This window comes from Leptonychotes weddellii, chromosome 4 (assembly GCF_054177405.1).
Source record: "Leptonychotes weddellii isolate Sample4059 chromosome 4, ASM5417740v2, whole genome shotgun sequence".
NCBI classification, from domain to species: domain Eukaryota; kingdom Metazoa; phylum Chordata; class Mammalia; order Carnivora; family Phocidae; genus Leptonychotes; species Leptonychotes weddellii.
The window spans coordinates 19329709-19356708 of record NC_138372.1 but is presented as its reverse complement, the minus strand read 5'-3'; the positions used below and the strand labels follow the sequence as shown (position 1 = coordinate 19356708).

The window sequence follows — 27000 nt, the reverse complement described above, 5'->3', positions numbered from 1 at the left end:
ACAGACCCCGGTGATCCTTACTTCCTGGTAGGTACCCACGTGGGAGGCACCATTCCACCTGGAATAGTGTCAGTAATTTGATCTCTGTAACCAGTAAGGTATTGCAGAAATGATGGAGAGCCACATCTGAAGGTAGACCATTGCAGCTTCTGCCTTGCTCTCTTGGATTTGGTTTGGTTCCAGAATCTATTCCCTTTGTGGCAGATTCTATTTTTTAAGTTAGTCACCACAATAGCTTCCATCCAATATGCTCTTCTACTTTGTCATCCTCTCGTAAAGAGAAGGGATCTATGTCCCCGGCCCTCAAGTCTGGATGGGCTTCTGACTGCTCAAACAATAAAGTACTGCACAAGTAAGGTAATGCGACTTCTGAGGACAGGTCGGAAGGTGTATGCATCTTCAGCTTTGTTCACTGGATCACTTGTGCTTGCAGTCTAGAGCCACCACTGAAGAAGTCTGATTATCTTGACCCACCATGCTGGGGAAGTCCAAGTTATATATGGAGGGGTCCCATGTAAGGTGCTCCAGTCAGCATTACTGGACTTCCAGTCATCCCAGCTAGATATACAAGTAAACAGCCTTTAGAGATGATTCCAGCCCCAGGAAGCATTCCTCGGTTTTTGAATCTTCCCAACTGAGGACCCAGACATTGTAGAACAAACCAGTCATCCCCACAGTGCCCTGTCCAAATTCTTGATCGATAGGGTCTGTGGGCATATTTAAATTTGGGGATAGTTTCTTATGTAGGAATAATAACCAGGATACCCTGCAACTCCTGACAGTTTTGGCCTTCCCGAAAATGGCCCCTCCTCCCAGACCCTTGAGCCGGCCATCAGTTGAAGATAGCTATACTGCAGGTAACATATGATCTTAAACTGCAAAGGATGGAACCAAAGTCCTAAATTTTGAGGGTTATTTCGAGTGGCTGAAGACCTTCTTGAAGAACTGTTTATACTATATACTTCCCCTACAGTGGTTTTTAAGGCTGAGCAAATGGATAAATTAACTCACACAATAAAGATGGTCATAGACATAGCTTACCGTCTTAGTCCTTCTGGGCTGCTGTAACAAAATATTACAGACTGCATTGTTTATAAACAACAGAAATTTGTTTCTCAAGAGTTCTGGAGGCTGGGAAGTTTAAGATCAAGGTGCCAGCATGGTTACGTTCTAGTGATGGCCTTCTTCTGGTCTACAGTCCTTACCTTCTGGCTGTGTCCTCACATAGTGGTAGAGGCAAGGTATCTCTAATTCCATTCATGAAGGCAGAGCCTAAGCACCTTCCAAAGGAAGGTCCCACCTTCTAACACTATCATCTTTGGGATTAAGATTTCAACATATCAACTGGGGGGGGGGGCACAAACATTCAGACCATGGTACCTACAAAATAAAACTGTCTTCAATTTAGAGAAAGTAAGTTGTCATTGAGTCTATGGAATAGAATGACCAGGATGTGACAGTGACAATGTCTGAGAGGCACCTGTTATTAATTTTAAAACCTACCAGTACCAAAATTTCAAACTAATACATTCCTCTCCTTCTTGAGATGGTATCTCAAAATCCTTTCACTCATATAAAGATTCATCCTGTATTATATTTTGAAAAATAATGGCAAATACAAAATCAAGAAACAATGGTGGTGTCCAATATTTCACTAAATGGGAGCCCATGAGGACAGTAACTTTATCAATCTTCTTCACTTCTGTATCCTCATTGCCTGGCACAGTGTTTGTAACAAAGCAAGCACTTAAATTGGAAAATAAAGTAATAGAAGAAAAAAGAGAATGAGTTTATTCTCTGATGGATATGAAACTCCCTATTACCACAGTTAGGCTTTTAATTGTTTAAGTCTACAAGCAAGGCAAAATGTTTTCTAGGCTGAAGGGCATCATGGGATATGTCCATTGGTGGTAAACCAGCAATCAGTCAGTCAATCAATCACCCAACAATTAATACTTGAGTCAATTTGAATTTTTATTAACACACATTTTTCAAAGTTTGTACAAACCAAAACATTCCTGTGTTTCAAAATGTCCATTATACAAACATACAAATGAACAAAAGGTGTTACCAAAAGTTAGCTACTCAATTTCATGGTAAAACAGTGTCATGATTTTTAAAAACCAAAATTTCAAGACTGAGGTTTCTTCCTTCACTTTTTGGAACTTGTGGAAAGTTAGAAAATGTGTGAATCTGCTTTATATTAAATGCCAAGACCTTAAAAAAAGATTTAGTATAAAACTAAGTATGTGTTTTTATATTATCACTTCATGAAACAGAATTTCTCAAGTCTTCCAAATTAAAAAAAAAACAAAAAACCATGACTGTAACGTTTTTCACAATCTTTCCCCCCATAGTCAAACGTAAATGCATCTGAAAAATATTATCTGACAGTTTATCTTTACCTAAAAGTTTCTCATTCAAAAAGTTACAAAACTATTTAGCACTGCCATTTCCCCTGCGTAGAAGGGAAAATGACCTCCCCTACTAGAGTGAGATAGAAGCAACATGGTCCATTGTTTCTCTTCTCGGAAAGAAGCCACCCATTTCCACATCTCCGTCCAATTCTGTGCATGGCTCCACTTGTGAGAATGTTATCACAAATTATAAGCATTTGCCTTAGGAAATGCCTAGCAAGTTAAACTGACTGCTTTCAATTTTGGTACACTGACGTACAAAGGTCATCTGCCCTCATGGTTACCTCTAGCCGCAGTACCCCTCCCTCTCCATTAATGATTCCAAGGTAGTTGATTTTACTGTGTTTCATGGGACATTACACATCTCTCATTTCTTTCACAAACATCCCATACAGGACCTGAGAGAATGACTGGAAGTGCAAATCTATCTCCTCTCCTGGAAAAGTAAATCCATGTGCCTATTGGGTCAAGAAGGGAAAATAGGACACAAACAATTCTGGCTGAGGCCAAGCTGCTTCTGACAAGCCCTGTTTTCAATACATTTCCATTCAAAGCAAGGAGTGTGCAGGCTGGTGTGAATGAGGAGGAGTGGGGAAAAGGTACAGTGATACCATTTCTCAAAATCAGATTCAGAGTCCATACTTGAGCAGCTCATACTGACTCTCAAAATGCTCTGTAGTTCAAATATTATCCCATTTTGAATCTGCTCATTTTTTAAAAAATGTTCTCTGACAATGGCCCAATATAACAAATGATATAAGTAAAAGGTATTTAAAAAAAAAAAAAAAAGAAGTGGCAGTGTGAGAATTTAAAATCAGTCACATAAAACAATCAAGAAAGGGGTAGGGGAGGGAAATGTCCAGTAAAACCTGGACAACCTTTCTTTCTGCCCTTACTTAAAAAGACAGACTGTTCAAATCTTTGCTACCTCCCTTAAGTAGCTTCTTCTTAAATGCTCTTCCAAGAAATCCTCCAAAAGGCACTTAACTCCATACTGATGCATTGAATTGTTTCACCTCAGCAATCAGTTTTTAAGACTCCAAGGTAACAAGAAAAGGTCTTATTCCTTTACTAAAAGGTAGAGAGTAGAACTTTTTTTTTTTTTAAGAGGCATCACTTTTACAAGAAGAACAAGCTAGGCTACCATTATTCCTTTATCAAGAAAAAGTTTCTTTTTTTAAAAAATAAATAAAACTCTGGCTATACATAGTACAAAGTTCATACATAATATACCTGGAAAAAAACCCAAGAGTATACCCTGAAGCAAAAGGTTTATTGGAGAGAGAAAGCCTCTTCCATTGTACCAAGTCTTAAGGTGGCAGTTTTCAAAGTTCAGAGGGTGGCAGTGATATGTGATTAATGCCAAACAATTTGCTCATGGGTATGGCAGGATGCAATGATGGACAAAAAAAACAAACAAACAAAAATCATTCTGCACATAACACTGAGCAGTGACCACCACACACACACAAAGAATAGTACCAAAAGGGAGAGACAGAGAGTAGTCGGTGGGGGAGGGGGTGGGGGGGCGGGAGAAGGGAGGGAAAGAGTGAAAGTATGAGACAAAGAGCTTGGAACCCCAAACATCCAAGCATGCAGTCATGACACAGCACAAACCAGGTGTTTCCATTCAGCCCACTGCGATCCCACAAAGAAGGATAACTATAATAAAATAGAGATTTCTTAAGAAAGCTTGCAATTCCCAGAGAACAGCCAGGTCACCAATCCTAACCCAGGAACCCCTGTGCTGTTGACTGGGAGCCTCCTTATGGTCTCTCATGGAGAGGTTATAGCTCCTGATTTCTCCGACTTCTTGCTCTTGGACAAGGCAGCTGCCTGCTTCAGGAGCTCTCGGTTTTTGGCCTAAACAAAAAAATTCAGTGAAAGAAGGATGTTTTAACAGGACAGGACATGTTTTTCATGCAGATGCTAAGGCATACAATGTAGAGGGTCAGGAAGAGAACAAGTTCTAGAGGCAGAAAACAACAGAAAGCTCTAGGGCTTGGTTCAGGGGAAGATAGTGTTTGCTGGAGGTTAATCAGCACACTTCAATCTCCTGGGATCCACAGTTACAAAAGGGTGCTTTGTGCAACACAAACAAACCGTGGAGTGCCTTAATGTGCTGGATAAACAGAATTCATAATCCAGACATCTGGAATCACATCTGGCTTATCCAAAAATCAAAACACACATTTATTACTGCCACTGTTTTTGAGGGAAAAAGATCAGAACACACCCAACAGTGAAACAATAAAAGACAGCTATAAGGTCGATTAATGTGAATTTGTCAATACCCTGAGAATAAAGAAATCTAAGAGATAATCACTTGAAAATACAATCAGCTAAATACACCAGGGTTATCACATAAAATAAGCAGACTCACCTGCAATTGCTCTGTGACTTCTTTGTGGGTTTTCTCCATCTGGTTCATTTTGGCTCTCATCTGAGATTCTTGGTATTGAAAATCAGCCTTCAACTCTGTGATCTGAGGGGGAAAAAAAGGCAGAGTGACCAGAAGAAATCTCTGTGCAACGAAAAATGTTCTCGTACCAAAGAACTAAATGGTTTCCCAAATGAATGAAATCCAGGGCTCTCCTGAAGATCCATAACTATATCAAAGCCAGGGGATTCTGCATCCTGTTTTTTCTAAAGATTTCCTGAAAATTATACAAAATCCTGACATATCATTTCTGATACATCATCACTGGCAGGTTGTTTTTTTTTTTTTTTAAAGATTTTATTTTATTTATTTGACAGAGAGAGAGAGAGACAGCTGGAGAGGGAACACAAGCAGGGGGAGTGGGAGAGGGAGAAGCAGGCTTCCCGCCAAGCAGGGAGCCCGATGTGGGGCTCAATCCCAGGACCCTGGGATCATGACCTGAGCCGAAGGCAGACACTTAACGACTGAGCCACCCAGGCGCCCCTCACTGGCAGGTTTTAAAGATTTTATATATTGGGGTGCCTGGGTGGCTCAGGTGGTCAAGCATCTGCCTTCAGCTCAGGTCATGAGCCCTGCGTTGGGCTCTCTGCTCAGCGGGAAGCCTGCTTCTCCCTCTCCCTTTGCCTGCCGCTCTGCCTACTTGTGCTCTCTCTCTGTGTGTCAAATAAATAAGTAAATCTTAAAAAAAAAAATAAAGATTTAGGGGTAGACGAACCATGAGAGACGACGGGCTCTGAAGAACAAACTGAGGGTTCTGCGGCGGGGGGAGGATGGGTTAGCCTGGTGATGGGTATTAAAGAGGGCACGTTCTGCATGGAGCACTGGGTGTTATGCACAAACAATGAATCATGGAACACTACATCTAAAACTAATGATGTAATGTATGGGGATTAATATAACAATAAAAAATTTAAAAAAAATAAAGATTTTATGTATTTAATACATACCAATAATCCTCCAAATAAATCAGTGATTATAATACAATATGACTGACGGTTTGAGAGAAGCCAGGAGAATAACAGCTATTGCCATTTATTGAATTTTTAACCCTGTTCCAGGCAAACTGTTTGAACATATATATATATGTATATAGTTGTTTTTGTTTTTTAGTAATCTCTCTCTATATGTGTGTGTGTGTGTGTGTGTACATGATGGTTTTTGTTTTAGTTTGGTTTGGTAATCTCTATAGCCAGCATGGAGCTTGAACTCCGAACTCCAAGATCAAGAGCTGTATGCTCCTCCAACTGAGCAAGCCAGGTGACCCAAACTGTTTGATTCTATTTTTTCATTCAATCCTATGATAAACCTTTGGGGGGGGCAATATTATTCTTCCTATTTTATATATGGGAAAACCAAGCCTTAGAAAGGGCTAAGTAACATGGCCAAGATCATACATGTTAGCAAGTGGCAGAGCTAGAATTCAAACCCCAGGCCTTCTTCTATTGACTATGCTATTCAAGAAGAGAAGAGAAATCTACGTCAGGGAAGTGATGTGTGAGCTGAGTTTTGAGGGACATGAGCTACAGCTGGCACACAAGGTAGGGAGAAGGGCATCCAAACAAAGGAAACTGTGTGGGCACAGCCCAGGCAGTATGAGGTCACTGACAGCTTGTTCGAAGGACTGATGAGCATGGAGAATGGCAGGAGATGATGCTACAGATAGGCAGGCATGATGTAGAAGGGCCTGTGTTCCAAGCCAAGGAGTGTGACCTTGATTCTGAAAGTGATGAGAAACAATCTCCTATTTGTTTTTGCTCCTTCTAAAACCCAAACTTTGCAAAGCAGTAGAAACAAATGTTCATTTTATCTCTATTTTGCAAAATCCTTTTATGTGCCATTCTAATCTAGTCCATGAAGAAGATATACTTGGGTCTGCTTTCATACAATAGTCATGTAGTAAAGTGGAAAAAATACTGGTCTCTCTCCATGAATCTCCACCTTCCTGGCAGAAGAAAGCACAGGCTAGTAGAAAGAACAGCAGAATCAGAAAGACTTGAGTTAACTACTTTGTTCTGCCATTTACTAGTTGTGTGATTTGGTACATCATTTAATATCTTTGGGTCCATTTCCTCATCTGTAAAATGAGGTCAAAATTAGATGGAAAGAAGGCATATGAATATTTTAACATTATAAATGCCTTTGTTAGCCATTCACAATGAAACCTAGCACTCCAAACTTGGCACAAAAAACCATACAGCCTCAGGGAAAAAAACACAACTAGAAGAAGGGAATGAAAGCCTAAAAGGAAAAATATTGGAGGCTCTCTTTATCTGTGACACGATGATAACAGTGATTCCTCTCTCAAAGGGCTATTATGAAGATAAATGAGTTAATACATAGAAAGCACGCAGAATAGTCAGGCACATAGTTAAGTATCCAATAAAAGTTAGCTATTATTGTTATTAATATATTAAGACAAAAATGAGATACTCTTTAAGAACCTAAAAATAAGATAAATAGACCTGAATCAGAAGAAGGATGTAAAAAGTTCCCTTAAAGAGGGGGGCTGTTAGACCAGAGTAAGACTTTACTGAAGATGTTAATGTGTTTAAAGAGTGGGTCACTCAGGAAGGGAACTGTCAGTAATAGAAGCAAAGTGACCTACTAGTCATGGAGGAAGGCCTACCTGAACATAGTCCAGGAAGGAGACAGACCTGGCCCACATATTTTAAGTATTACTGTCCCACAGACATGGCCATCCCAATAATAGAGATGGAGACATGAGGTTCTTAGCTTGAGAGCATTAAGAATTCCAATTACACAACTACCTCCTCTTGTCCTGACTCCATGCTCATTCGGCACCTTCTGATTGCAACCTTCCAAAGCAGCTCATGCTGAGAAGAGCAAGAGTCAGTTATGCCCCACTATGAATTAAGAGGGGCACTGTAGTTTTACACATCACCTCTGTAAGCCCGGTTAACAGGAGTCCTCCCTGAGAAGTGGAAGCTCCCTCTGAATGCTGAGAAAAATCAACTTGCTAAATGCACCTGACCGAGGTAGATTCACCATGGTAATACCAGCTCATGAGTCATCTTGGCAGACAGTAAGCCTCTCCCAGGATAGCCCAACCTTGCCACTGGATCTCTCAAAGCATCAGTGGTCAGTACCAAATAAAAATCAGTTAAAGAGTTGGCACCATGCCCTATGGTAGCCCATGCTTACCCTTGCACCATTCTAGCCTGAGAGGCATTAACAAAACTGTACCTTCTTCTCTTTCTCTAAAATCATTTGATCTTTTTGATGCAGCATCTTCTTCAGAGTGGCCACTTCTTCCTTCAGTTGGGCAATGATGACAAAGTGGTCAGTGCCCGGTGAGTCCAGAGCCAGGTCTGGGGAAAAGCTGAGTAGAAACATGGAGGGGAAAAAAATCATAACTTGGAGGGATAAACCTTTTTCTACTTGAGGACACACCAGAGGCCACCTAACTACAAGCTCAAGGGTAAGAAAAACTATTTGAATTCCCAGCAGTAAGCACAATGCTCCATACATGCCAGACTCAATAGCATTTGCTAAACTGCACAGGCAAGGTGATCATGAGATAACTATACCAACCAAACCACAACCCAGAGCATTTCTGCAGCATCTCCTCTCACATTCAAGATGAAAACAAATGCATTCCCCAAGAGTCAAGGACGTTTTGTTTCAGGTGTATTGAAGATTCCCAATTATTTATGGGTGGAACAGTCAATTTTTTGTGACTAACTCATTTCCCTAGAATCTGGATAAATTACCAATTGTTAGCTCACATATTTTTCTTTTAAAACTCCCCACAGAGCTCATCTTTTGGTTCTTTATTTTCTGCCCCAAAGCACCATGATGTGGTGCAGCTGCTAAGCAGCTGCTGCCTAGGGGCGCCTGGGTGGCTCAGCCGGTTTAAGCATCTGATGTTGGGCCGCTGCTCAGTGGGGAGTCTGCTTCTTCCTCTCCCTCTGTCCCTCCCCCCACTCATTCTCTCTCTCAAATAAATTTAAAAAATCTTAAAAATAAGAAAGAAAGAAGCTGTTGCATTCCATCCCAGGAGCAGTCAGTCCCTTCTAAAAATTATAAAAAGATGAAATTTTCTTTTAAAGATTCTATTTATTTGAGAGAGAGAGCGCACACAAGCAGGGGGAGCGGCAGGCAGAGGGAGAAGCAGACTTCAAGCCCCATGAGCAGGGAGCCCGACGTGGGGCTCAATCCTGGCACTCCGGGATCACGACCTGAGCCGAAGGCAGACGCTTAACTGACTGAGCCACCCAGGTGCCCCAAAAAGATGAAATTAATAGGAAGGAAGCCAACTTCCCCTACACTGCAACTGGCCTGTTGACCACCACTTCCAATAACAACAATTCAATGATATTTAGTTAGAAAAGACACAAAGAGGTGGCAAATTCCAGAGTCACACCAGAACCTGGGTTTTCAACAGATTCTTCTCAATAACAGCACCTGAGCACTTCATTTTTTCAAAGTGCCAGGTGAACTCTGTCCTCTTAGCAGAGTCCTCTAACCAGGCCCAGCTCCCGGGAATCTGTAACCCTCTGAAATTGTATGTATAATTCGGTGTATACATACAATGGGTGGTTTCTAGGATGAGGATCCATAGCTTTCCCTGGTTGGTCAGAGATGTCTTACACCCAAAACAAGTTAAGGAATCATTGCCATGAGAGTCAAATCCTGCCCTTCTCTAGAGATTTCCCAAAGAAAGCTCTTACTCTTCCCAAGGCAACCTTTAAAGTAAAAGTAAAACACAAACCTGTTCTTCCAAAGCAGACACTGGAATATTGATTCCTAGCTCCCTATATCAATAGAGCAATGACTCTAGGTTCCCCTTGCTGTTGGTTCGTTCCTCCATCTTGAACTACATCTAATAACCAGCATTTCTCTACACAGGTAGAAACTCCAAATAGCAAGTGGAATCACTGGACATCCTCAGAGTTACCAAGTCAAACATTCTATGGCTAGAAGACACAGTCCATTGATAAGAATATTCTCTCTTGGTCCACATGAAGCATGTCAGAAGAATGGACCCGTTGCTTTTATAACTGATGAATATGCAGAATTACTGGGTAACAAAAAAGTAAATGCCATATAATAAAACAAGGCACGCAGGAGAAAATACTGAAAGAACCCATCAAAGTCTCCACCAATTTCAACACCTGCCAAGGGACTGTCTTCCCTCAATCCAAGAGAATTTACTTAAGCCCGTAACTAGAATGACAAATGAAACAGAGTAATAGGCTAATATAAATCTTGTGGTCCCAAAAGCTCCTAATGTTCTTCTCTACCTGCTTCTTAAGAGAGGATTCTTCCCATACCAATACATTGTTGACAAAACCAGTTGTGTCTATCCTGTGTTAGGGCCTGACCTTTCTAACTCTCTAACTTCTGATTAATAAGAACTGCTGGAAATCAAATGAAAACAGACGGCTAGGTTAGGAAGGCAGAAAATTAGATCCAGTCTCTTTTCAAATATCTCCAATGACAGGGAACTCACTACTTCTCTAGGAAGCTTCTTGTCTTTTCTAAACCTTTTTTTTTTTTTTAAGATTTTATTTATTTATTTGACAGAGAGAGAGAGACAGCAGAGAGGGAACACAAGCAGGGGGAGTGGGAGAGGAGAAGCAAGCAGGCTTCCCGCCAGGCAGGGAGCACGATGCGGGGCTCGATTCCAGGACCCTGGGACCATGACCTGAGCTGAAGGCAGACGCTTAACAACTGAGCCACCCAGGTGCACCCTTTTTCTAAACCTTTTAATATAAGAGCAATCCTCCTCAGGGTAAGCCGAAACCTGCCTCCCTGTCATTCCTACCCTTTGGCCCTGGGTCTGTCCTCAAAGGCCACACAAATTAAGTCTACTCTTTTTTTTTTTTTTTTTTTAAAGATTTTATTTATTTATTTGAGAGAGAGAATGAGAGAGAGAGCACATGAGAGGGGGGAGGGTCAGAGGGAGAAGCAGGCTCCCCGCTGAGCAGGGAGCCCGATGCGGGACTCGATCCCGGGACTCCAGGATCATGACCTGAGCCGAAGGCAGTCGCTTAACCAACTGAGCCACCCAGGCGCCCCAGTAAGTCTACTCTTTCAGGCATATTTCAAATGGAGAATGAAATAAAACTATGAGGAGGGGCGCCTGGCTGGCTCAGTCGGTGGAGTGTGTGACTCTTGATCGCAGGGTTGTGAGTTCAAGCCCCATGCTGGGCGTAGAGACAACTTAAAAATAAAATCTTAAAAAAGGGGCGCCTGGGTGGCTCAGTCGTTAAGCGTCTACCTTCAGCTCAGGTCATGATCCCAGGGTCCTGGGATCGAGCCCTGCATCAGGCTCCCTGCTCTGTGGGAAGCCTGCTTCTCCCTCTCCCACTCCCCCTGCTTGTGTTCCCTCTCTTGCTGGGTCTCTATCAAATAAATAAATAAAATCTTTCCAAAAAAAAAAGTTAGACTTTAAAAAAAAAAAAAAAATCTTAAAAAAAAAAAACCTACGAGGAAAGGAAAAGAATGTCCTTTAGAACAATAAACCACAAGGTGTGCCTGGGCATCACCCAATGTTGAGAGTACTTTTTTATTACCAACAGAACAAACAAATATGATAAAAAAGTAGCTGGTACATTTTCTCTGGGAAGAAAAGCTAGACATGAACTCAGATTTTCCTTCAATTGAAAAGTTTTTGCTACAATTTCAAGAAACTAGAAAATATTAGAGGGAAGCTGTGAATTCTGCAGGATACTAAAAAAAAAAGACAAAGGCATTTTAGAAGTATAAAACTATCTGAGGGGGCACCTGGGTGGCACAGGTGGTTGAGCGTCTGACTCTTCATTTCAGCTCAGGTTGTGATCTCAGGGTCATGAGATCAAGCCCCGTGTCAGGCTCTGCACTCAGTGCAGAGTCTGCTTAAGACTCTCTCTCCCACTTCCTCTGCTCCTCCCCCCGTCAAATAAATAAATAAAAATCTATTTAAAAAATTAAAAATAAAATTATTTGAGAAAAGGTTTTATAAAAAACCTAGGAATGTCTGGGTGGCTCAGTTGGTTGAACATCTGACTTCGGTTCAGGTCATGATCTTGGGGTCCTGGGATGGAGCCCCATGTCAGGCTCCATGCTCACTGGGGAGTCTACTTGGCTCTCTCCCTCTCCCTCTGCCCCTCTCCCTGCTCGTGCACACTCTCTTTCGCTTAAATAAATAAATAAAATCTTAAAAACAAAAACAAACCAAAACCTAACGTGATGTGTTCTCTCTGTATGATACAGAAGGCTAATGGAAAAGGAAAAAAAGGAGAAAAAAAATCAAATATGCCTCAAAACTTAAAAACTAAGAGAGGAGAATGTGGTAGAACAGCAAGGTGAATGGAAAGTTGTTAGAGAGCAGCCTTCAGAAGACAAGAGGGGATAACAATGAAAGGACAAGAGCATATATGGATATTTTTAAAGTAGGGCCAGGAAAGTAGTCTGCGATCAACTGAAAATGGGGAGGCAGCTACAACAGACAGCTCAGAAGCGAGACCATTAACATCTGGTATAGAACTGAATTCAAGATAGATAATCAGTAAAAAAAACTGGGGGTTTGCATGACATTACAAAAGGACATCAAAAAAAAGGCTTGTCAGAATGTTTTCAAAGTGAGGGGTGACTGGGTGGCTCAGTCAGTTGGGCGTCTGACTCTTGGTTTCGGCTCAGGTCGTGATCTCACGGGTTGTGGGATCGAGTCCTGTGTTGGGCTCTGCACTCAGTGGGGAGTCTGCTTGGAGATTCTCTCCCTCTGCCCTTCCCCACCTCGCACTCTCTCTCTCTCAAATAAATCAATAAATCTTAAAAAAAAAAAAAAAGACACCCTGTAGAATCTGAAATCAAGTTAATAAAAAAGGTAACAGGAAAGAATACATTTCACAGATGCTTTGTGCTCCTTAATTGAAATTCAGCCCTGGTAAGCCTACATGCTAATCTACTCCCATATCCACCACTGGCTGGGAGGGAGAACCTATACTGGGCGTTTTCAGAATGGAAATGATTCCAAGGATTTTGGGGAGGAGTATGTCACTGTCTCACTTCAGGATGCCTCGGCCTGCAGAAACAGGAAAATGGGTGGCCCCAAGGCTTGGCTGGGAAGCAACACTGCACCAACACGAATGGGGCACTCTAGACATTAGGACAAAGCAGCCTGCAAGAGGAAGCAGCACTCAGGAGAAGGGAAAGCAAATAAAAATATGTATTTAGACAGGTTTAAAAAGTAGTAAAAATATTTAAATGCATCTCGTTCTCTGCTGATTGAGTATCTGCATTGGGCTTTCTGCATGCTAAGGAAGCATTGATTACCCCTCACAGACTGAGCAATACTGTCTTAACTCCAACTGGTCTCTGCTCCACTTCTCAAGACCAACTCCTGCCCTGCCTGGAGGAGGCCGCAGGCACAGATCACAGTGAAAAGCATACAGCTCCTGACTTCTTAAAATTAGTGTGGAGGAGTTATTTGTGGACTACAGGATTCAGTTGCTATTAAATCCAGTTATATGTGCTTGTCTTTTACAGACAGGATTAGTTATAAACAAATATTAACACTGCTTATTCATAAGATATCAAGTGGCTAATGTAATGACCCTCAGAGACTCAATAACAACCCTAGACTAGGTCTAAGGCATACCCTGGAATGTATTCCTGTTTCAGGAACTGTATATGCAGCAGCTCAAACGGAAGCATGCACACACACCAACTGGCTTACCTGTCTCCATTGGTTGTGATTGACTCAAACTTGGATTTTTTCTTTGGGATTTCATTTTGAATTGAAGATGTAGAAAGTGTTTTCTGGCTTTTAATGCAAAAATAGAGAGACAGATATTAGAAATAAAAGATTCATAAAACATCACAATAAAAGTTTGTTAAATGGGACCAACATGATATCACAGCTCTTCCATACAAGAGCTAATTATTCTTGATTTTTTTTTTTTTTTTTTAAAGATTTCACTTATTCACTTGACACAGAGAGAGAGAGAGCACAGCAGGGGGAGCGGCAGGCAGAGGGAGAGGGAGAAGCAGGCCTCCCGCTGGGCAAGGAGCCTGATGTGGGGCTTGATCCCAGGACCCTGGGATCAAGACCTGAGTTGAAAGCAGACGCTCAACCAACTGAGCCACCCAGGCACCCCTATTCTTGATTATTAAAATCCACCAAGGTGTTGATTTCATAGGTCCTGGATGCATGGGTAGCTCTCTTCCATAGGGCCCCAAAATTCTTAGTTTTAATTAAATATTACCTGCTTTATTAATAACTATGGGAACAGAGTCAATAAAATTTTAATAAGAAGTATAATCTATCTTATAGTTTAAAAAGTACTTTTCTAGGGGCGCCTGGGTGGCTCAGTCGTTAAGCATCTGCCTTCGGCTCAGGTCATGATCCCGGTGTCCTGGGATCGAGCCCCGCATCAGGCTCCGTGCTCAGCGGGAAGCCTGCTTCTCCCTCTCCCACTCCCCCTGCTTGTATTCCCTCTCTCGCTGTGTCTCTCTCTGTCAAATAAATAAATAAAAATCTTTAAAAAAAAAAAAAAAAGTACTTTTCTAAAAATCTTTTTAATTTTTTTAATTTTAAGTAGGCTCCATCCCCAATGTGGGACTCAAACTCATGACCCTGAGATCAAGAGTTGCATGCTCCACCAACTCAGCCAGCCAGACACCCCCTTTTTTTTTTTTTAAGATTTTATTTATTTATTTGACAGAGAGAGACACAGCGAGAGAGGGAATACAAGCAGGGGGAGTGGGAGAGGGAGAAGCAGGCTCCCCGAGGAGCAGGGAGCCTGATGTGGGGCTTGATCCCAGGACCCCAGGATCATGACCTGAGCCAAAGGCAGACACTTAACGACTGAGCCACCCAGACACCCCTGAAATTGGCTTTTTAAAAAGGTTCCACATAGAAGTGATACCATAGAATATGCCTGTGTGTATGTATATATATCACATTTTCTTTATCCATTCATTGCAAATCATTTACATTGTTTCCATCTCTTGGCTATTATGAATAAAGCTGCAATGCACATGGGAGTACAGATAATCTCTTCAAGATAACCGATTTCATTTTCTTTGGATATATACCCAGGAATGACCACTGGATCATATGGTAGTTCTGTTTTTAATTTTTTGAGGAACCACCATACTGTTTTGCACAATGGCTATACCAATTTACATTCCCACTAACGGTGTATAGGGTTCCCTTTTCTCCATAACCTCACCAACATTTGTTACTTGTCTTTTCCTCTCTCTCTTTTTTTAAAGTAATCTCTACACCCAAAGTGGAGCTCGAACGCACAGCCCTGAGATCAAGAGTCACATGCTCCACCGACTGAGCCAGCCAGGTACCCCTCTTGTCTTTTTGATAATGGCCATCTAAAAGATGTGAGGTAATATCTCATTGTGGTTTTGATGTGCATTTCCCTGACAATTAGTGATGTTTAGCATCTTTGCATGTATCTACTGGCCATTTGTATGTCTTCTTTGGAAAAATGCCTATTCAGGTCCTTTGCCCACTTTTAAATTGGATTTTTTTTTTTAGTATTGAATTGTATGAATTCTTCATATTTTTTTTATATTAACCCCTTATCAGATACATGGTTTACAAATACTCACTCTATCTTTCTTGAGTGCTTCTAGAGTTCTGTTCTCAGCCTCCAACTTGAATTATATCATCCAAGAGCATGGTTTTAACAACTACTTATATGGGTTGGAAATGGTATTCCCCAAATGCAGATTCACGGACTCTATCCTACAACCTATTGAATTAAAGTCTGGGGTGGAGCAGCAGGAATACACACTCGATAACAACTTCTATTCCCACTGACTCTTATGTGCTACCAATGGGCCACATCTGAACCTTTCTTGTGAGTTCTAGGCTAAGCTCCCAAAAAATAATTCTTCTTGATTCTCCAAACTCAACATTTTATTTTTTTTAATTTTTAAAAAAGATTTCATTTATTTATTAGAGAGAGAGACAGAGAGAGCACGAGCAGGGGGAGAAGCAGAGAGAAGGGGAGAAGCAGAGGGAGAGGGAAAAGCAGACACCCTGCTGAGCAGGGTGCCTGACGCGGGGCTCAATCCCAGGATCTGAGTCAGGACCTGAGCTGAAGGCTGATGCTTAACAGACTGAGCCACCCAGGCGCCCCACAAACTCAACTTTTAAAAACTGAACTTCTCTTCTTCCTATATTCTCTCTCAGTTAAGAATCTACCTATTCACCCAAGTAAGAAACCTGAGAATTATCCTTTACTCACCCAGCTCTTACCCTTCTACCTGTTCATCAATTATCTAAATTTCTCATAATTCTCCCTCTAAACTATCTTCCTGAATCTGCTTCTTTGATCTCTGGTGCCACGGCCTCAGTTGAGATTCTAATATTAACATCTCTTACCCTGGACTCATAAAAAAGCTTAACTAGCCCCCAGTCTCTTTTTCTTCCAATGTATTCTCCACAGTAATCAGGGTTAATTTTTTTACAGACCCCAGGATTAGGTTCATGCTCCTTAACATGTCTGCAGAATCCCCTTTTCTCCCATTCCCTGGCTCTGAAACATAAGGTCCAGCAACATAAAAGAACTTGCAATTCCCCAGGATTTCATGTGGTCTCACGCCCTCCATGTCTCTACAAACGCTATTTCCTCAGCTTAGGATGCCTCTGCCCATTCCCTCTGTGATGATTCCAACTCATCCTAAAAACCAGCTCCAACACCAGCTCTTCTCTGAGCCTCTCTTGCCTGACTTCCAAGGCAGTTAATTACTACTGCCTCTCATGCCTGTATCTTGATGCTTCTCATGCTCATCGAATTATACTGCAATGATTTGATTACAGGTCTGTCTTCCCTACCAGACTACATACTCTTGGTGAGCAGCATGATTCTTTCATTCATCTCTGCCTTCCTAGCAGAGTCGTTGGCCCATGAGAGTACTTAATAATGTTTGCTAAATGAACAAACAAAATCATAATGGTAACAGTAACAAACAGTAACTAAAATATATTGAATGCTTCCTATATGCCAGTTATAAAACTAATCACTATGCATGCACTATATAATTTATCTTCACAACAATTCCATGAGTTAATACTATTATTTCCCTATTTTAAAGGTGAAAAAAGCTTGCCCAAGATCCCACACAGAGAACCTGGCAGAGTTGGGATTCAATCCAGAGCCAGAACTCTTTTTCTTTTTTTTTTTTAAAAGATTTTATTTATTTATTTGACAGAGAGAGACACAGAGAGAGAGGGAACACAAGCAGGGGGAGTGGGAGAGGGAGAAGCAGCCTTCCTGCGGAGCAGGGAGCCTGATGCGGGGCTCAATCCCAGGACCCGGAATCATGACCTGAGCCGAAGGCAGACGCCTAACGACTGAGCCACCCAGGCGCCCCTGGAGCCAGAACTCTTAACAATACCTCAGATACTCTGAAAGGAAGCTAAGGCTACAATGAAAGGACATCTTTTTGACTAGATCCCACCAGGACAAACCTAGAACATCTATCAACCTCCTGTCCAAATATGCATTAAAAAAGCTGCATGCCTCAGAAAGTGAAATGTCCAAACTTTTAAGGAGATAACCCACTCCAAAGGTGAGAAGAACATTACAGGGAAAGTAGAACAAGTTCCACAAACTTTTCAGACACAATACAAACCAAGTCAGGAAATCCTGATACCTTATGGAAATCTCTCTGGCACTTGGAAGATACACGAACTGTAAAATATGGTAAAGGAGATTCCTCCTAAGCATAGTAACTAGAGAGAAAAGACTAGGAAAATGTATACCAAATGGTATCCTCCATGGCTAATTGCGTATTTTACCTGACCAACCAATACTTCCAGTCCTATCTTATATGCATCTTGGGGTTACCTGTTATAATGGCTGCCACCACTCAGTCGACTATACTGTTCCTTCTCCTGGTGGCTGGCACGGGAAGAGATGCTCAGATGTTTCCTCTGCTCTTTGGTCTTTTGAAGGACCCGTTTGTACGAAAGTGTGCACAGCCAGCACAGCAATTTCCCATCTACCTGAAAGACAAGAAGACAAAGGTAAAGAAAAGAGAATGCAGCACATGGGTACTACAGAATATAGGTACTGGGAGCTAGAACCTCTGGGTTAAGTCCCAATTCTGCCACTTACGAGGTGTGTGAACTTAGGCAAGTCTTCTACCTCAATTAAATCTCCCTATGTCCTGTGAAGCAGCTACTGTTATTTCCCACTGGAAAGATGATGAAACTGATGCATAATAAGATTAAGTAACTTGCCCAGGATCATTCAGCTAACCCAGGTCTACCGGACTGCAAAGCTTATACTCCAACTATTATTATATGCTACCCCCTGATTCCTAAGTCAGCTTCTCCAGTATCTTGATTCAGAGAAAATGTGCTCTGGTTGGCAAGCAGGAGTAATCTGGTCACTGGAGAGTTATATCCTCCCATTGTAAAGTAATGAATTTGGTTAGCAAGAGTCAGCTCTTGTAAGCCTAAGCATCTCCAAAAAGTAGCTCTGGACACTGAAAAAGTTTCTGTACTGTATTCTTTCATTAAAAGAACATTTATTGAAGAGAACAAATTGATAGTTGCCAGAGGTGGGGAGTGGGGGGTAGGTGAAATGGGTGAAAGTAGTCAAAAAGTATAAACTTCTAGTTATAAAATAATTAAGTCATGGGGATATAATGTACAATATGATGACTATAGTTAATAATACTATATTGCATATTTGAAAATTGCTAAGAGAGTAGATCTTAAAAGTTCTCATCACAAGAAAAAGAATTCGGGGTGCCTGGGTGGCTCAGTCGTTAAGCGTCTGCCTTCGCCTCAGGTCATGATCCCAGGGTCCTGGGATCGAGCCCCACATTGGGCTCCCTGCTCTGCGGGAAGCCTGCTTCTCCCTTTCCCACTCCCCCCTGCTTGTGTTCCTGCTCTCACTATCTCTCTCTGTCAAATAAATAAATAAAATCTTAAAAAAAAAACAAAACAAGAAAAAGAATTCTGTAACTGTGTATAATGATGGATGTTAACTGGACTTATTGTGATCACTTTCCAATATACACAAATATCTATAATCATTATGCTGTACATATGAAATATAAGGTATGTTGATTATACCTCAATTTAAAAAGATATATAATCACTTTTTCAGTCACTTTTTAAAAAGTAGAAAATGAGAAGCACACTTTTTCTCAATAAATAACAGCAAGCTGGAGATACATTTCAGATTAATATTTTGGCCATTTCTGGTAAAACAATTGAAAGGGAGAGGAAACAGTTCTCAATAAACTATAACTTTTATCAATATAAGTATATATATATATATAAATATACATGGGGGGGCACTTAGTATGTGCCAAGCCACTGGAAATGTGGCAAAGTACAAGATGGACAGAGCTCATGTTCTAGTGGAGGTGGACAAACAAGCAAAAAAGCAAGATTAATTTCTCACAATGTTACATGCTATGAAAACAATAAAACAGGGTAATACAATAAGGGGTGAGTGAGTGAGTTAGTAAAGGGTCTCTGTGAAGAAGTGGCATCTGAGCATGAGGAACCAGTTAAGACACTTTGGAGAAGGATGTATCAGGCAAAACGATAGCTAGCACAAAGGTGGGAATGACACGGGCATGTTTGAAAGGCTGAAAGGCAGCCAATGTGGCTGAAACAAGGTGAGGGGTGGGAGGTGTGAGGTCAGATGAGACTGAGAGGCAAGTATGGGCCATGCAGGCCAGGCAAGGGGTTTGGGTTTTATTCTAAGTGCAGCCAGAGGTCACTGAGTTTGTTTTTTTGTTTTTTTTTTAAAGATTTTATTTATTTGAGAGAGAGAGAATGAGAGAGAGCACATGAGAGTGGGGAGGGTCAGAGGTGCCCCCAGAGGTCACTGAGTTTTAAACAGAACAAATCTAAACCACTTTTATTCTACCAATGCCCCATCGCTCCACATAGGGCTCTCCTCCATGTCATCTTGTGACTTTTAATTTCAACAGATAGAGATAATTAGAGTCAGATAGTGAAACTGGTCATGTATCTTGCTTAAGTTAAAATCTCTCCTTTACAGAATTCAATAGAATTTTGCCAATCATCACTTCACTTATATGGGATATTGATCACTGTAATTCGGATTCTCATGAAATACTAACTCAACAGATATTAGAATATAATGCTCCAGGGGTGCCTGGCTGGCTCAGTCAAAAGAACATGCAACTGTTGATCTCAGGGTCATGAGTTCGGGCCCCACCTTGGGTGTAGACATTACATACATACATACATACATAAATAACAAACTTAAAAATATATATATACTTTAAAAAAAAAGAATAAAATGGTCCACATTTAGTAAATGAAGAAAACAAAGTCTAAAAATCTTCAAGGTCAATAGCAACTAGAAAAGGAACTGAGAATTCCTTTCTGTCCTATGTGTTTTTTGTTTTGTTTTTTTTTTAAGTAGGCTTTAGGGCACCTGGATGGCTCAGTTGTTAAGTGTCTGCCTTCAGCTCGGGTCCTGATCCCAGGGTCCTGGGATCGAGCCCCACATCAGGCTCCCTGCTCTGTGGGAAGCCTGCTTCTCCCTCTCCCACTCCCCCTGCTTGTGTTCCCTCTCTCGCTGTGTCTCTCTCTGTCAAATAAATAAATAAAATCTTAAAAAAAAAAAAAAAGTAGGCTTTAAGTAGGCTCCATGCCCAGCACCAAGCCCAACTCAGGGCTTGAACCCACCACCCTGAGATCAAGACCTGAACTGAGATTAAGAGTCGGATGCTTAACTGACTGAGCCACCCAGGCGCCCCTCTTTTTTTTTTTTTTTTAAGATTTTATTTTTAAGTAGTCTCTACACCCAACATGGGGCTCAAACCCACAACCCCAAGATCCAGAGTTGTATGCTCCCCCCACCAAGCCCAGCAGGCACCCCTTGTTTATGTCTTTTTGACACAAGTGACCCACCTTAATTTCTCTGAAAGAAAAAGAAAGTCAACAAGAACACCGAGATTTACCTTCTTTCTGTCATCTTTCCTGTCAAATGCACACTGCTGCTTACACTGCTCGCACGAATATGGCGGCCCGTACTTCTTCTCCGAGTTCGTGCAGCGCTGGCACTTGTTGCCAATAAATGCTGCAATTATGTTGCAGTACTGACAAGGTTTGGGCTTAAGGAGAGAAAAAGGGTCAACTGAGTATATTATGAAATACCAGTGCATTTTTTAAAGCAACCATTCCTATTACACAGTTCATTAGGCATTGTAAAAATGTATTCCTGACTTCACAAATTTCCTTCTACATCGATCAAATGAAGCCCAATTCCTAACACTACGCATAAGGTGTTCTTCTGCACAGGACTACTGACTTTTAAACAAATAAATGAGCAAATAACAAAACCCCATTCGTGTATATACGCTGGGACTTCTGTGAGAAATTCAACAGAACCAGTCTTTGGAGAAACCAGCAAGGGCTTCCAAATTTCTCAAAAGGCCTCTTTGCCATTATCACCATATCACAAGTTGGGAGATTCCCTGCAAGGACATAGTATCCAGAACCCTAACACTGAGAGACAAAAATTCATTCGTCAAAATGAACAGTCAACTGCTACCAAACAAAGAAGTCACATTGTAGGATCTATCTTGCCCGTCCTCTTTTCATACTGGTTACTGAAGGTCTCAAGGAAAATTATAATGACAATCCTGCCATCATGAACATAAACACAGACCTTCTCAATACTAAATATTAGCTAAGCTCGAAAGCTCAAACACTAGATAAACTTCACTGAGAAAGTATTTACACGTAACTAGTTCTAATAAAAATATGGTAATTACATCAATAATCCACAGAATATAAGGTTCCAAGAGACCTGAGTACTCACTGTTAGGTACAGAGAAACCCTACTTACTGTTCCATATAACTGCACATTCTGAGCACATTTCTTGCATATTGTATTGGTTTTACTGTTAAGGAAAAAAGAGACACAAGGTTTTTAAAAGAAAAAACCTGTCTTACTTACAACATCTGAAAACTGATTCCTCCTTAAGCCCACAGAATTTGCTCATTGCTAAGTGCCAAGGTGATATGTGGTCTGGATACTTGGTTAACTGAAGGTTGAGTATCTGGCCAATAACTCTTCTATTAATTCTTTTGTGGTTACTAATTTTATTAGCTCAGATAAAATGAGACTTTAGTTAAAATGGAGAGACTATCACATCTCCAAGTATCACTAAACAAAATTATCAAATATGAACAGAACCCTCAAAAGAATATTATGTTAGACTGAAACGGACTAGAAGTAATTCTCCTCAATTTGGATAAACAGCTGAGAAACCTGAGGTGAGAAATAAAGTATATGTGTTTCGAATACAAACTTAAGAGATTCTATCCACGTTGACTTTACTCTGTCTACACTCTCCTCTGTAAGTAAAAGCATATGAAAATCCCAGATGTGAGGAAATAGATGCTATGACCAACTATTTTATCAATACTTCCAATTTCTCTAACAACTAAGTACTGATAAAAATAAAAACATCTTTTTTGTTGTTTTTTTAAAGATTTTATTTATTTGACAGAGAGAGACAGAGAGAGAGGGAACACAAGCAGGGGGAGTGGGAGAGGGAGAAGCAGGCTTCCCGCAGAGCAGGGAGCCCGATGTGGGGCTCGATCCCAGGACCCTGATATCATGACCCGAGCCGAAGGCAGACGCTTAATGACTGAGCCACCCAGGTGCCCCTAAAGGAAACTCTTTTAGAAAGAGGATTCACATCAGCAATTCTGTGATGTTGAACATTTGAGTTTATGCTTAGATTTATTACTGAAGAAGTGGAACATATATATATATATATACACAAATGCTCCTGACATCTCAGAAAACATACAAAGAAAAACTATTTCTATGATCCATCTTGAATTAATTCTTTTTAAGATTTTATTTATTTATTTGTGAGAGAGAAAGCACGAGGGGGTGAGAGGCAGAGGGAGAAGCAGACTCCCCGCTAAGCTGGGAGTCCAATGCGGATCTCGATCCCTGGACTCGGGGATCATGACCAAAGCCAAAGGCAGACACTACACCAACTGAGCCACCCAGGTGCCCTTGAATCAATTTTTTTTTTAAGATTTAATTTTTTTTAAGTAAATTCTACACCCAACATGGGACTTGAATCTACAACCCCGAGATCAAAAGTCACAAGCTCCACCAACTAAGTCAGCCAGGCACCCCCATCTTCAATAAATTTTTATGTATGGTGCAAATTCAGGGTCAAACTTCATATCTCCCCCACACCCAAAAATTAATTCAAGATGGATCACAGACCCAAATGTAAAAGCTAAAACATAATGCTTCTAGAGGATGTTTTATATGTTTCCATTTCTATGAAATGGTAAAACTGATCCATGGTGGAAAGGAAAATCAGAACAGTAGTTGTGTGAGGGAGGCAAGAAGGGTAGGGATTGAGTGGGATGAGGCATGAGAGGACTCTCTAGGGTGATGATAATGTTCTATTATTTTGAAAGGGTTTGGGGTTACACAGATGTACACGGTTTGCAAAACTCATCGAATGATGTACTTAAGATTTGAGCATTTCACTGTGCACAAATTTTATCTCTAAAAAAATAAAGGACTGTAAATAAATGTTGAATTTTGTTAATGATATGCATGCTTAACTGTTTTGCATCAAGTATACTGATGTCCACAACTTTAAAATGCATTACAAATAAGATGGATTAATACACTAATGGATAAATGCAAATGCAGTAAACATAAATCGTAGAATCTAAGTGGTGGGTATATGAGTGTTTATTGTCTAATTCTTTCAACCACTTCTGGTTTGAAAATATCCATAATTAAATGTTTGGGAAAATGTTCCTAGAACTGAAATAAGACTGATTAAAATTAGGTTTCTAGGTCTATGTGTGAGCTAGCAAATAGAGCCCACCCTGCTTTAAGGATCTATTATAGTTGCAGTCCCACAGAACTAACTACACCAATAAACTACTTTGCTGCTATTGAAAGTCTCCCAAAAATGTGTGTTTACTCACACCTAAATGTTTTTCACATTTTTAAAAATGAGATTTAAAAAAAAAAATAACAAACCCTTATCAGAATGGTCACATTTCTAAAAGTATCTTCCTTTCGATTATAAATTCTTGAAGCTCTGAATATAAACATACTGAAACATGAGGCTCATTGTTTTACTGTTGTGGTTTCTTCGTGTCATAAAGATTATAAACACAATATAAGACGATCAAGGATCTTAAAAAAAAGTAACTTTAAAAATTAAAGCAATCAATGGATAACTAGGGAACGAGAAGTGTGTTTTGTATTCATCAATGTGTTATAATAAAACTGCAGAATTTGTGTATAATGCACTCAATTACAGATCTGTACCGTGAAAAGCAACTAATTGTCGATTTTAAGAGGAAAAAGCCTATTAACATCTTCCATGGTCAACAAAAACTGTACCTCTCCTGCTGGTACTCCGTTCTACAGTAGGTGCACTTCACAACAGGGTGTGCAATCCGACATTCCTGAAATGAAATGAGGATATAATTTTAAAAGGCAGTCAGAAATGGAAACAGCCTTCAGTAGGAGGCAGAAGACCTGGGTACTATTCCCAGCGTAGCCACTGCGCTTGAGTGAGTCACTTGAACTTTCTGGGCCTTATTTTTCTCTTCTGTAATATTGGCATCACTGGCCTGCATTGATGTGGGAATTAAGAAAGAATTTATATGGAACTAGTCATAAATTGTAAAACAAAAATATGTATGAATAAGCCTCAGACTGGAAATCAGAAGCCCTGGATTCTAGTTTCAGTTCTGCCGCTTCCATTGTCTGATTTTTGAGCAGGTTCACTTGTGAAATGAAAATGCTAAATTAAAATCATTATTGCTTACCTATATGAAACTTCCTTAAAAGCAATATATATATTTCAAATATACATATGTATTTATACAAAGCCTAAAAAAAGCACTCAAACATCTGAGCTCTCTCCTACAGGGTAAACAGAGAGTGACAAAGTCATGGCCATTTGAGGCAACGATGACATACAGTTATTGAAAGTCTCCCATATCAGAGGCACAAACTCTGGATTATCTGGGAATATCTCAAAATCCATCTCAGGACGCCTTGGTGACTTTTAACTGTCACCTCACAGCACTTCTATTAACTTAAATAGGCAAAGCAAGATGAAGCACCTCAAACGAAAAAAAGAACTTGGATCTTCAGGAGTAAAAACAGTAGCTGGTTAGGGCCAGGACCGAAGGTCACCAACTGGATGCTGAAAAATCCTTTTGCTTCGTGCGCTTAATTGTGGGGCTTTTCTATAAAGCCGCGCCACATCCGACTCTGAGACTGGCTGGAAAGTGCCCGTGAGGCGCCCGAGTTGGGAGACTCTCCTCCCAGGCAGCACCCAACTCTGGAGTTCAGTACCAGGCGGGGTAGGGGGTCCCTCAGTCTGCAACCAACGGCGGGGAAGCCAGCCCAGGAGGGATCTCGGTGCGTCTGGTCGGGGGCAAGCAGGGGACCCACTGTCCCCTCCCCTGACCTCAAGGGGTCCGAGAACAATCCCTCGCGGTTGCTAAGCACCGGGACACGCCGGCCGCGGGGCCCTGGACGGAGCCCGGGACGGAGCCCGGGACTCCCCCACGTGCCCCGCCGGCCCTCAGCGGAGCGGGTGAGGCGCCTCAGCTAGGCGGGCCTGCCACGCCCTGCCCGGGGGACCCCGCCGAGCGGCCCCGCAGAACAGGGGGCTCCGGGCCGCACCTCTAGCGTCCCAGTTCCCGGCCGCCGCCCCAGCCCGCGCACCTTGCACAGCTGCTGCCCCTGAGACAGCGCCTCGAAGGGGAAGCGCTGGTGGCACTTGGTGCAGGCGTAGAGCGCCGCCATGTCCGGCCGGGGCCGTGCTCACCGCCCAGCCGGCCCGGCCCGCCGCTTTATCTGACAGTCTGAGGGACAAGCAGGCGGTGGCGGCGGTGGCGGCGGTGGCGGCGGTGGCGGCGGCGGCGGCGGCGGCGGCAGGCTGCGGGCTGCGGCAGGCGGGCGGGCCGGCGAGTGCGGGCGGATCGGGGCGGGCGCGGCGGCGCTCGTTGCCCGTTCACTGGTTCATTTCGACGTCCATCAAGTACGAAGGGGCGGAACACAGGGCTTATGACAACTCTGATTCGGTCTGGGCTGGAATACGCCACTTATGACGCGCGCGGCCTAGATTATGTAAAGCGCAGTCACGCGGGGGCGCCACTAGGAGGTACCTTCTCCCGCCCGGGACCGCGGAAGCGCCCAGACCCCTCCCACTTCGCTCTTTGTTCCCGCCCTCGCTCCTCCTCTCCTCGGCCGCGGGCGCAACAGCACCTCTCGCGATACCTCCGCGGAGTTGTGATGTTTTGGTTTCCATGGAGCTGCCCTCTGGGAGGCGGAGGGGCGCGGTTGGGCAGAGAGCTGCGCGTTGTTACACTACAACTCGGGCAAGATCCCGAACCTGAAAAAGGTGGGGGGCTTGTGAGAGAACACCACCATCACAGGGAGGGAGAAGAGGAAACCATGAGAGACAACCTAAGAGGGGTGCCCACTGTCAGAGATCCCTACAAAGGGGGGAAGCTCGAGGATTGTTGACCTCCAGAGAGAAAGGGGGAAGCCCCAGAGAGGGACCCCTATGTTGAGGAAGAGGGCTTAGAGTGATGACAGCACCTCCAGGAGGATGTAGAACAATACTAAGGCGAGGCCCTCCACCCCTCAGTGTCCTCCTGGTCTGATGGCCTCCCTCAGGGTGGGATACATTTGGCCTGAGGCCTGTTTCCTACTTTGTGTTCCCCAGTTGCACCCCCAGCTTTTCTTGCAAACAACCACCTGAGGTTTCCTGGCTGATCCTGCCCCCACCCCCACCCCAAGGCAAGCCACATCCTCCTGGATACTCTGCCTCTCTTCAGCTCTCAGCTTGGCACATATAGCCGCCGCCCAAGGAATTGTGAACTTCTTGTTCTTGAGACTTTGGCAAAGTTTCCTGCAGTGCTGACCTTTCCAAGTCCCTGCCCTATAGCTGCTCTTGGCCTTAGATTATTTTTGGTTCTGCCAACCATCTATACAATACTAATTGCTGCAATGTGCATTTTTTACAATTGAGGATGCACTTATGGTTTCTACATCCCTGACCCAAGAAAATTTATCTCTGAAACCCAAATCCAGCCCCCTTCTTGGGGATTTGCCCAAAGATGTGTGTTAATCAAAGGTTTAG

The 27000-nt window shown here is 42.2% G+C and overlaps 1 protein-coding gene across 1 annotated transcript; it reads right to left on the bottom strand.

The window, feature by feature from the left end:
* Positions 1-1956: 1956 nt before the first annotated feature.
* FAM76A (family with sequence similarity 76 member A) lies at positions 1957-25811 on the bottom strand. Its single transcript, XM_081817859.1, has 9 exons — positions 25578-25811; positions 24237-24301; positions 21681-21735; positions 20791-20943; positions 17679-17836; positions 13541-13627; positions 8062-8197; positions 4801-4902; positions 1957-4280 (listed from the first exon to the last, which is right to left on the bottom strand). The coding sequence occupies exons 1-9, from the start codon at positions 25656-25658 to the stop codon at positions 4194-4196; spliced, it is 924 nt and encodes a 307-aa protein (XP_081673985.1). The 5' UTR covers positions 25659-25811; the 3' UTR covers positions 1957-4193.
* Between the last annotated feature and the right edge of the window lie 1189 nt (positions 25812-27000).